At 42.8% G+C, this 12620-nt stretch overlaps 1 protein-coding gene and 1 long non-coding RNA gene across 6 annotated transcripts in view; one reads left to right on the top strand and one right to left on the bottom strand.

Annotated features, from left to right (window-relative positions):
• FUT10 (fucosyltransferase 10) overlaps positions 1-12620 on the bottom strand; it is a 284562-nt gene that overhangs the window by 144385 nt on the left and 127557 nt on the right. Inside the window, exon 4 of one of the 5 annotated variants that reach the window (XR_014239085.1) lies at positions 11539-11684. The exons of 3 other annotated variants lie outside the window; for them this stretch is intronic. Coding sequence is in view for 1 of the 2 variants with exons in the window: in XM_082375002.1 (XP_082231128.1) it covers positions 11681-11684 (4 nt within the window). In the remaining variant the exon portion in view is untranslated. Of the gene's footprint in view, positions 1-9405; positions 11685-12620 lie in introns of those variants that run through there. One more of the 5 variants, XM_082375002.1, reaches the window with a different exon arrangement.
• LOC309619691 overlaps positions 1-12620 on the top strand; it is a 92355-nt gene that overhangs the window by 62294 nt on the left and 17441 nt on the right. The gene's annotated exons all lie outside the window — the stretch shown is intronic.

Here is a 12620-nt window from a genome sequence, read left to right as displayed (position 1 = left end):
GGCTGCAGCTTGAGGAGGGGGGGACCCAGGAGAAGCCCAGTCAATTCCCTGAGTTGAAGAGACAAATCTGAGTGACTGGAGTGACCAAGACAGCTAGAGTTTGTCAATCTACAATTTAAATCTAGCAGAAATATCTTTCACAAAATGAAGGTGAAAGAAAAACTTTTTCTGACTTATAAAAGCTGAAAAAGTGTATCACCAAAGGGAAATGATACCAGATGGAAACAAGGATCTACAGCAAGTGAGGAAGAGCACAGGAAATGGTAAGCACTTGAGTAAATATGTAAGTCTTTTCTCTTCTTAATTAATCTCTTTAAAATATACTTGACTATTCAAACGAAAATATTAGCAATGTATTTTGGGGTTCATAGCATCTGCGTAAGTAAAATGCATGGCAACAATAGCATAAAGGCTAGGAAGAGAGAAAAGAAAGGTTCTTATACCATAGGTGAAGTCGTGGTATAATATCGCTTGAACATAGACTGTGAAAAGATAAAGATGCAAACTATAAACCTTAAATAAATGACTAAATAACAAAACAAAACAAAGTTATAGTTGATAAGCCAACAAAGGAGACAAATGGAATCGTAAGGATTACCCAATGCAAAAGAAGTCAGGAAAGAGAGGGCTGAGTTCCACCAGGAGACCTGGGTTCCAGCCCCAGCTCTGTCTCTGGCTAATGGTAGGAACTTAGTTTCTCTCTGGATCCCAGTTTTCCTCTGTCTAGAGTGAGGTGTCTGGACTAGAGTCTAGTCTAGTCACTAGGTGATCTACAAGGCTCCATCGAGCCCTAACATTCTAGAGCATATGATCTTTTTGTCAGAAGGTCACCTGAGATCTTAGAGATGAGGGCTGGTTGAAGAGCCAAGTGAAACTCTAGCAGAACTTCCTTCTGGAAGGATGACTGGACTGGGAGTCAGGAGACCTGAACTCAGTTCTACTCTTCTGTTGCCCATTCAACACCTGCAGACCTCTAGATTTCAGAATCCTCCTTGGTGAAGTGAGGTGATTGATGAATTCTCAGGTCCTGTCTCCTCCAACATTTCAATTTCTGATTCTAAGTATCATCCTCTATTGTGCCCAGGCTCTTAGTCAGTACCCAGGAGAAATAAATTAAAATATGTCTCATGAACTCTGATTACAGTTTGAAATTAGACAGTAAGTCCCCTACACATGAACCTTCAAGTTGCGAACTTTCAAAGATGCGAATGTGCGTTCGCATGTCCAATCACGCAAGTTAGTTCACGTGTCTGGCGTACACTGTCACACGCGCGCATCCTCTACAAGTGGTTGTGCTTTTGTGTACTTTACTGTACAGTACTGTATAGAGTACAGTAGTACAGTGTCTTTATTTCAAGCCCAGGATGTCCGGAAGCAAGGGTAAAAGCAGCAGTGATGTAGCTGGTACTGCTAAGAAGCACCAGGAATTGGAGGCTCAGAGAAAGGACGAAGAGAAACAAGAGGAAGAAGAAGTAACTGAAGAACAGAAGAGATTCACGATGCAGGAAATCGCAAGGGGATTTTCTTTATTTGAGGAGGCACTGTTAGATTTTGAGGCACAGGAACCAAACGTAGAACGGTACACAAAGGTTGCAGCAGCCATTCAGAATACAGTCCAGTGTTACCGTGTCATCTATGATGAGAAAAAAAGAGCTACTACCCTGACATCGCTGGATTGTTTTTTCAAGAGGGTAGATAGGCTTGAATCCAGCAAGGAACCAGAACCTGTGCCATCAATGTCAGGCATGAGTGAAATTGCAGATTGCCCTCCATTTCCTATTGCTGACGATCCTTCAGCTCTACCATCTCCCACCTCCTCTCCCTCCTCCAGTCAGTAACTCTGCTTGCCTGTCCACTTGATGCCAGCTCCTGTATACCAGCTGTTGTACTGTACTACTGTAGTTTTCAAGGTACTGTAAGATTAAAGATGTTTTCTTTATTTTTTCTGTTTGTTTTTTGTGTATTATTTGTGTGAAAAGTATTATAAACCTATTACAGTACATATAGCCTACTGTGTTAGTTGGGTACCTAGGCTATCTTTGTTGGACTTAACGAACACACTCTCAGAACAGAACTCATTTGTATGGAGGGGATTTACTGTATTATCCTTTAGGTGATTATGGATAAAAAAAAAATTTTCAGCCAAGTCCTGGTTACAAATAAAGCCAACCAGCTACTTGGCAGAGGAAAACTGAAGTACATGGTCATCCAAGGCAATGCTTCCTTCTTTAAGTCACCATGGTTTCAAGCAATTCTACTATTGAGGGAAGTCTTCAAGACCCAATTCTCCTGCTTAGTTACCAATCCCCACTCTGCATATGATTTATCCTTTTATCTTTAATGCCTTTTCTATGCCTGAGTGGATTAAAAATAAGAAGGGATGGGAGGGGTTTATTCCAAAACTATAATTCTGTGACCACTTGAGAAACACTGCTTTCATGTGGATCTGTTGACTGGGTTCATGACTTGAACTGAGTTCTATTTCTGACAAATAGAACCATAGAATTCTAGAGTTTGATGGCCCCTAATAGATCCCTGATGTATTGCTAACATGTAGAGAAAAAAAATCACAATATGCAGCATTGTTTGGGTCCCCGTAGAAGACTGGTCATGTGGCCAATCACAAGATACCTGTTATGGGTTTAATTGTGTCCCCCCCCGAAAAGAGATTGATATCTAACCCCCAGAACCGGTGAATGTGACTGTATTTGGAAATAGGGTCTCTGCAGATGACCAAGTAAAGATGAGGTCATTAGGCTGAACCCAAATCCAATGTAATTGATGTCCTTATAAAAAGAGGAAATTTGGACAGACATGCACCCAGGGAGAGCACCACATGAAGATGAAGGCAGAGATTAGGGTGACGTATTACAAGCCAAAGAACAGCAAAGATTTCCAGCAAAGCTTGCAGGAGCAGGGAGAGAGGCATGGGACAGATTCTCCTGTTCCATGAGGAAATCAACCGTGCAACATCTTGATCTTAAGCTTCTAGCCTCCAGAACTGTGGAACAATAAATTTTTGTTATTTAAGCCACCCAGTTTAGGGTACTTTGTTACTGTAGTCCTAGCAAACTCATGGAATAGCCAAACGTTTTAAGAAAGCATTTTGGTAAAAGAAGACATAGGATGAAATCTGGAAGAACAACAATAAAATCTGAAGCAAGAATAAAAAGCAAGAAAACACTGGAGGAAACACAAAGAATAAAGATTTGAAAAAGAATAAACAAATACATAAATAAAAGCAGCCTCCCCCAAACCCCCATCATTACTTTCTTTGTTACAATAATCAAGGCTGTTGAGATTTTACTGAGTTTGAAGGTAACTGAAAAGGATTACTATAAGAGAAGGGGGAGGTTTTAAACTGTGTGCTCTACAGAAAAAGCTCCCCAAAGACAAGCATGTGAGATGTGGTCCCCTTGAAAACACAACTTAGTTCCTAGCCTTGCTTTCCTGTCCACAGATGTGCTCTTTCACCAAATGTCTCCTGTTTCAAAACACAATTAAAATCTCCTACGACAACCCACAGTAAAAACAGAACATTTTTAAGCAGAGCGGGGTCACAACGCTCTATTCTTCTGTGGCTCTCAGGCTGTGCAGAACTTAAGAAAAGCAAAAGAGATGATGCCTGTATCAGCTGCTTTAGCATGCAAGAAGTGGAAACTCAGCCCAAACCCAATGCAACATTTATTTTTATAACTCATATTTTCATAATACAGAATGCCCTGATAGAAGGTTTGGTCAGTTCAGTTACTCAACCTTGTCACCGGAGACTCAAGCTCTTTCCCTTCCCCTGCTCTGCTGAACAAAGTATCAGCTTTATCTTAGGGCTGCTTCCCTCATAATTAGCATCTGTGACAGCGACGGATCCTTGTTCATATCCGGTGGGAGAGGGACCCTGGCTTTTCTCTGCAGAAACCTCTAACAAGCCTATTCTCTTCCTTGCCTTATATGCTATTAAATATAGCCTCAGCGCCATCAGAGTAGCCGTGAAGACCTGTGTGCCAATTGAAAGTTATCTGCATATTCTTATTTTCTGGACAAATTTCCATTTTTCTCCATGATCTTTTAGACATCTTTGTAACTTTGATCTTTAAAAGTCAATAATCCACAGAGGCCACAATCTTATGCACAGAGCATTCTTAGCCACATGTTCGAGGTACCTGGCAAGTAATAGAAACCAAGTAGGTATTTGTTGTATGAATGAAGAATAAGTAAATCATATCGGTCCAGATTGGCTTGAGCCAATCGCTGGCAAGGGAGAGGGAAACATCATCAGTTTCTCATCTAAGGGGAAGCAACCATAATATTAACTACAATCTCATTATAGAGAAATCTGCCCCTTGAGAGCCTTACCTTGGCTATGCAAAGACCCAAGCAAAGACTTTGAAATGAAATTGTTTTTGTTTTCTTTTATGTTTTACTTTTCCTACAACGTCGAAGTTTGGGAGCGTGAACTCTCCTGCAATTTTTGAATATGGAAGGGAGATAACAGGAGGGTCCCTATTCCTGCTACACACACACAATCCCCAAAAGTCCGGGTGGTGGGAGGCAGGGTCTGACCTTCCAAGAGAAACTGATCCATCCAGGGCTCAGATGCCCAGTCGGGTGTTTCTGATATATTCTTGTAGTGAATATAATTGTTTCTCCCCCAAAAATCATGTTCATGTCCTAACTCCCAGAACCTGTGAATGTGACTTGATTTGGAAGTGAGGTCTTTGCAGATATAATCATGTAAACAGTAGGGCATATGGATTAGGTGGGGCCCTGATCCAATATCTGGTGTCCTTGTTAGAAGTGGGAAGTTTTAACACAGAAGACAAACAAGGAGAATGCCATGTGACAACAGAGGCAGAGACTTGAGTGATCCGTCTACAAGCCAAGGAACACCAAGGATTGCCGGCAACCACGAGAAGCTAGGAGGAGAAAGGATTTTCCCCTAGAGCACTGAGAAAGGGCACGACCCTCACCCTCATCCACGTCACCTGCCTTTCTCTACCGTTAACCTTTAGCTGTGACACGTTAGTTCTACTAACGGCTTCATGGGTTTTTCTATTCCAATAAAGTTTTTCAAAAATCTCTCCTGGCGCCAAAGACCACCCAAACTAAGAAAGCTCCTGACAGCTCCTTTTCCACCCTGATTGTTAGCTCCTCCACAACAGAAAACCTTTATGTTTCATTTTAGACTTCATTTTGTTCAGTTTGCAGCAACAGCTCAGAGCCATAGCTTACATCAAATCCTCAGAAAGCGATTTCTATCCTTTCTCTTCATCTCCCTGAAGCTTCATAAAATTACTGGTCTAGAGATGATCATCTGATACGACCTCCACCTGATGAGACATTCACACTCTCCCGTGGTCACAGTCATCTGCGCTTCTAGCATCCAGGCAGTGCAACACGTGTGCCACCCTGTCTCCTCCATATCCCACTACTTCTGCTGCTGGTGCCTCTTCATTCATTCATTCATCCACTAATATCTGCTGTTAATTAATATCTAGTGACAACCTAGTCTGTGTCAGGTACAATTCTACGCTCTGGGAATATAGTGGGAGGAAAAGGCACAATGAACGCCCTTGTGAGTGTAATTTCTAATAGGTGAAGATCATAAATAAATAAAGGAATAAAGCATGCCCAGCGTTGATAAAGACTATCGAGGAGATTTAATTAGGGAGATGGGATGGAGAAAGGGGTCAGGTGGGAGTGCAATTTTAAAAGCATAGTCAGGGAAAACCAACTTCTGGTTATAAGAGCAAAATGTAACTACCAAGAGTACTTGATTGTACAAACTTTGTGTGTTGCTCTGAATGGCAGTAGGTTTTTCCTTTTGATTTTCTAGGAAAGTGTCACCCCCCCCGGTGCCCAAGATCCATACCTTTTCTGTCACCTCTTTGGGAAAGCTGCTTTTCCAACCTTAGCCCCTCCCCAGTCATACTCTTCCCTTCTTTTGGGGGCTAATAGTTGCAAGTATTCTGGTGGCTCTGCCCCAGCCGTACTCTCTCTGAATATGGTGCCTAGAACTGATACCCTATTCTGGATGGGCTCTGACCAACCCAGAATACAATGGGACCATCACCTCTGACATTCTTTATTCTGTGTACTTTATATCGGATGGTGCAAACACAACTGTGCCCACTTCTTTTAAATAACCATATTGCACAGTTGATTCATACGGAAACTAGAATCAGTAAGACTGTGCTTAGAAATTGTTACGTCTTCTAACTCTTCAGCCCCACTCCACTCTGTGGAGGGAGTCTCCTCCCTCTCGATTCATTGGCTTTGGGGGAAATTAAGCTACTTAGGGCAGTAGCTGTGGCAGTCAGAACACACAGCATGTGATGACCTCTAGGTACCCTCTGCTGCTCATCGAACTCTGCCTACCTTATCCTAGAGATTTGATTAACACCATCACAATCTGCAAAGCTTGAAAGTGCTGAGTTATCTTCTGCCTATTTTTCCCCCTCTAATGTTCAAAAAGAAATCAGTTGATGGCAGCTTATGTTTGCGTCCTTAGCCTCCCCTGCCGGAGCTGAATCCCACTGGTTCCGCGTGAGAATGGGCCGCGTGCCTGCCCTGCAACCTCTCCAGCTGAGGGTGGGACCACAGAGAAAATCCATGTTCCCTTCTCACTGCCATGCTCCCCCTCGTGAAGATTAGGCCATGTGGTGTGGAGGCGAAACCTTTTTCACATCCAATCTTTTACTGGTTTTACTGGTGTTCTTTTTCACTCTTTACCTTCCAAAATCAACAAAGAAAAATCATCAAAAGAGGCACTAAGATACAGTTGATTATGGATGTCATGAGGGTTGAAATCCGATTACTGGCTGTAGAATCTTGGATAAGCCACTCAACTGTTCTGTGACTCTTTCCCATCTGAAAAAATGGACCTAATAATAGTAGCTGTGTCCAAGGCACATTGTAAGCATTAAATGAGGTCACATGTGGAAAGCGCTGGGGCACATAGTGTAAGGGTTAGCGTCCATTTGGAGTTAAAATTAAATACATAAGTTCATAGTTCACTCCCAATTATTTGGAAGCAGATTATCTGCTCTGTGTTTTACCTGGGAGGGGAGAAACAGCATGATATAACAGGTCCTGGAATCAGACAGACAAAAAAATAGTATCTGACCTCAATTGCATGACCTTGGGAACATTATTTATCCTAGGTAAGCCTCAACTTTCTCATCTGCCAAATGGCGATAATAACACCTCCTGCACAGAGGTGAGGGGGTGGATCCCGGTGACCCACATACAATGCCTGTGGGATTTATAGCTTCAAATGCACAAGTGCACAAAATGCGCATCCTTGGTTGCAGAAGCTTGTTCTTTGAGGAAGAGAAATTAATCCCACAAAGAGACCCTAACTCCTGACTTGCCTTTTCTAACAAGGGCCCTTTCTTTTGTCCTGGCCATCAGGTATCATTGTAACTAGGCACAAAGGCCTCAGTGCCCTATCTTTCCCTTCCAGCCCCTGTGAACTTCCCGAAGGCTTCTTTGCCAATAGCCCATCCATGATTCAGAACCTTCTTCCAAATCTGGCATCCATGAAATAAACCCTTCCCAATAACTGTGAGCTTATTGGTTATCCTTTCTGATTTGTTCATAGTAAGGGTTTTCTATGGACAAGACCGGGAAGAGCAGCCAGAGGGTGGACACATCAGGCACTGAGACAGAGTTGGCAAGAGTGGGAAGCATGGTATCTCACAGGCAACTCACTCAGTCATGAAAACAGGTTGCCAAGTAGCCCATGTGACTGGTGTGTGCAGAATTCTTTGACTGCCTCAGAAAAAGAATAGCATTACACCAGTACAACATCATATTTCTGACTGCATCAAATTTTCTCTAGATGACTTGATGATAATAGTCTGAAGCTATACTTGCAAAATGACAGATCTGGGATTACCTTTGGGATCACTTCTTCCACATGTCTCATTTTACGCACGAATAAACTTAGAAGTGAAGTGGCTTGTCCATGGTCACAAAGGTAAGAAATGACACATCTGGTCTAGTGCCCTGGTCTCAACTTTTGATCTACTATACTTTCCACTGCATCACACAATTTCATATTCCTGCTGAACTTTAAAACTAAATATCTCAACAACAGTGATACAGATATTTTGCTCATTTCTTGACTTTAGCCCTTTATGATACACTTAAAAGAATGTTTACAGAGTGCTCCTCTGTGTGTAAAACCAAGGGCAAAACGCTTCAACGGGCTAACCCGGAAGCTAGGCTTGCTCAAGAAATGCTTTCACTATATTGTCATCCTTGAATCCCTCAAAATGAATCTGTGCCCTTGTTCATCTAATTTTCCAAGTAAATATCATCAGTCACCTTGAAGCAGGTCATTTCCTGCTGATAAAAACAGTCTTTGTCAAGGCTGTAAGCAGTCAGGATTTACCACCTGGTCATTAATCCCTAGAAATGCCCTATACCCAAATTCTTAATTGCTTAAACAAATGGTTTCCATGGGTGACTAAACATCAGAGCAAATCTGCAGCACTTGCACAGTAGTTCCTTGGGCGACTGCTCCCACACTCCTCCCCTCAATGCCAGGGAACTCGGAATGAGAAGTTGAGAGAACAATGATGGTCAGAGAGAGGAGGTCTGAAGGTGAGGGGCGACTGTGTTCTCACACCCTCCTCAGAGGTCACTCTGAGAGCAGGTGAAACTATGAAATATGGGCACGTAAGACAGAAAGGTCTGGTGGGGAAACACTGGAGTCTCAGCCATGATTTAACAAACTTCTGTTGGGAAGCTTTAAATAAAAGGATACTTAAATAGGATTGGGGGTCACAGTTCTTGGAGAAACGGTCTCACAGCTGTCATGTTATGCCCGTATCACTCTTCTATATTGGCTACATTGGCATCTCACTCAACCTCTAAGATATCTTCACATGACTTTGGCTTCTCATAGCAGGGTGGTCTCAGGATAGCTGGACTTCTTGCTTGGTCACTGGATTTCCCCAAAGATATTGACCCAGAACATCACTTCTGCTGCATTATATTGTCAAACCAAGTCCCTAAGACCAGCCCAAAGTCAGGGAGAAGGAAATAAACTCCACTTCTCAATGGGGGAATGGCATACCTGTGCACAAGGAAAAAAGTTAATGGTGGCCACATTGGAGACAAGCTACTGAGTATTCCTTATTATCTACCAAAAACTCAGAGCTCTCCTAGGGAAATAGCTCTTCTACCACTCTGCCACACCTCAGCCCAAATGGCACTTCCTCCAGGCAGTCTTCCTTGATTACCCAAGAACATGTTAGAGGCCCCTTCTGAATGTTCACATGCTAAGTGCACATATCATAGCAATTGCTAGTACTCTTTACAAAGATTACTTGTTCACATGCTAAGTGCATATATCATAGCAATTGCTAGTACTCTTTACAAAGATTACTTGTTCACATACTAAGTGCACATATCATAGCAATTGCTAGTACTCTTTACAAAGATTACTTGTTCACATACTAAGTGCATATATCATAGCAATTGCTAGTACTCTTTACAAAGATCACTTGTTCAACTTTACACCCCCTTGCCTAGCTGCTGCCGAGAACACCGGTCATGCTCACCACTGCCTCCCCACTACCTAACATAGTACATCGTGCATGGTGGACCCTCAGCAAATATTTAGCCAATCATGGAAGCCTACTGGAGTTATCCTTCGGCTTCAAGAGTCAGGACTGAATCCTTGGTCTTTGTGTCTCTCTTCGCTTGTTTCCCCTTAACTTTTCTTCAGCCATACAAGAGCACCTGTTTTCACGTTAACAGCACCATCAAAACCTGTCCTGAACTAGTATTTTTTTTTCTGCTGCAGCTCCTGTGGGCTAGAGTGGTGATTATCATGCACGAGAAAGATGCAGGGTCGGGGCGTAAGCTGCTCTAGAAAATGAGTCTACCATGATGCACCAGCCAGGAGCTTAATAGGGAGCATGATCTCCAATTTGCTGAGCGTAGCTCGACAAGGAGCCCTGAGGTGGGCTCGTGACATGTCATTCCTCAGAGGGTTTCAGCTGCTGCTGTGCTACAGAGAAGGATTGATGAGTCTGCTAAGAGATTTGAACACAGTTCTCTTAAAAAACAGAAGGGTTGGGGTCGCTGGGCTAATTGGAGTTGCAGGCATATGTATGTGCACGCCGTACATAATCATGCATGTATCTTATATACGTAAAATAGAACGGTAAAGCAAAAGCCAAAAGGACAAAGGCAACAGGCAATCTAATCCACTTAATGGGTCAAGGAGCTCAGAGCTGAGCCGCAAATGCATCATTTGATAACGGTAATGAAAAAGACAGCAATCTATATCTACAAATAGCATTACGGCAGATTTGGTTTAGAGGCCAAACTAAGTTGATGTGAAATTTACGAGACTGGCTGTCTCTCGGATATGACCAAGGAGGGAAGGCACATTCAATTCCTTCTTTTTTCCTTTGGCGCTCAGTGCGAATTAGGTCTTGTTTCCAAGGTAGGCTTTCCTGTTATGTGGGACTTTGTTCTCTTTAAATGACAGTTAAGCGTTTTGCCACCCAAGTTTATCTTAATACGGAGGATGCCAATTTTACAAGTGGGTGAGGTCTCTGTCCAGTCTCTGTAGGTCTCTTGCACACACACGCCACATACACACGTCCTCGCGTGCACACGCACGCGCGCGCGCACACACACACACACACACACACACACGGGGTTCAAAGTTGCAGGTGGCTTGAGCTGGAATTTGCAGGAAAGCCTGTGTCTGAATCATGACTTAGCAGCTGGTCCTAGAAAATGTCTGAAATGTGTTCCGATGATTTGGACAGGACGTTTTGTGTCTGCAAAACTCATTACAACATTCCTGCACAAAATGCTGTTGGAAAGGTGCTTCATCTTCAACCAAAGTTCTAATACATCCTCCACGGTAATCACAATACATTGCACTGCCAAATATGCAGGATGCATTAAGCTTTTTTCTCCTTACGATGCCTCAGTCAATATCAGGTAGCACTTACAGAGGGTAAGGAAGTCTTCTTTCAACACAGCAATGTTCCTACAATTATGTGCTGATTGACCTTCACTTTGTGCTGTGCCTGCAAAGAAAGGGGACCCTGACAGATTGTACAGAGCAGAGCATGTACAAGTCAAATGGTTGAAAGGAAGCAATAAGCTTGTTCCTGCTGCATGTGAAGTGAGTTTCACCCTAGACTTGCTCCTTCTTCAAGAGTGACAGCAGACGCAATCAGAAGTTTGGGGAGGGATTTTAGGAAAAGAGTTTTTTAAAAAAGTCACCCCTGGATTTAGGTCTTCACCTGTTTTGTGAGAAATTTTATAATAAGGGAAGTCACTTGACTGACTGATTTCACACACCAAACCTAAGCAAATTCTCCCTTGTGAAGGAAATAAGAATTCTGCATAAGATGCAACTACAGAGATAAATTCTCGTCCCTCTTTAATTATCTTAATGTCTTTTGCAGGTCTCTCTCCTTTGGTCAGGGTAGGTAACTACTGTAAAGTAGACTCAGAAATACATAATGATTCAAGTACAATAGACACGTATTTTTTGCTCACCTAACAGCCCAGCGCAGTTTCAAGTCATCGTGGTTGGTGGTGAGGGTGCGGAATGCTTTGCTTTACGCATCACTCAGAGACCCAGGCTGATGGAGGATTCATCAACTACATATGATGGTCTCCCTGGAGGTCTCCATCCCAGTCAGCTGGAAGGGAAAGGAACATGGAAAAGCCCACATGAAAGGCTGCATGGAGTATGGCCACATCACTTCTGCTCACACATTCTTCTGGCTAGAAATCCACCACACCAAGCTGCAAGGGAGGTTGGGTAATGTGCCCAGGAAGAAGAGAATGTGGATTATGGTGAGAGCTAGCCGTCCCTGCCACACTCCTCTCTTCCCTGTTCTTTCAATGGTGGAGTTCCCAGTTTCCCAGGGTCTCTCTCAGTCTTATAATAGGACATGCTCCCCCCAGACACTTACAGGATGCAACGATTACTATCTATAGAATACTCTCAAGTGTCCAGCCAAAACACACCTCCTAAATTCAAGACTGAAATTTCCAAAACCCTACTGTACATCTATCTGATGATCACATGAGCACCTCAAATTGGACGCCCATGATACCAAATTTTTTATCTAACCTCATCCATAAGATGGAGATGATAACAGTATCTATTCATAAAGTTGTGATGAGGATAAAATGAATTAATATGTGGAAACCACACAAAAAAGTGATGGTACACAGTGGAGGCTTAATAAATGTTGGTCATTATTATTTTTTTCCCTCCCTCCTTCCTCTCTGGCAAATCTGTTCCCCTTCCCGTGTTTCATAGCCTTTATCACCTACTTATTAGACCAAGCTGGAAGCCCTACTGGACTCCTTTTCAGCTCTTACCACCATCCAGTGACTGTCACTAACTCTCAGAGCCGCTACCTCATCTTCATTCTCACTGTCATGCTCTGACTCAGACACACTTGTTACTTCTCAGCTGAACTGTTGCAAAATCCTGCTCAGTGCCCATCTGTTCTCTGCCGTCTTCCTCTAGCTCTTGTTTGCCAGAGTTATATCTTTCAAATGTTCTAAACTGTGTTCTCAAATACTCCAATGGCTTTTTATTGTCAATATGTATAAAGTTCACA

The sequence above is a fragment of the Balaenoptera borealis genome (genome assembly GCF_965194805.1).
Source record: "Balaenoptera borealis genome assembly, chromosome: 21".
NCBI lineage: Eukaryota > Metazoa > Chordata > Mammalia > Artiodactyla > Balaenopteridae > Balaenoptera > Balaenoptera borealis.
Note: the sequence above shows the minus strand (reverse complement) of the source record. Positions and strands in the feature narration are given on the sequence as shown.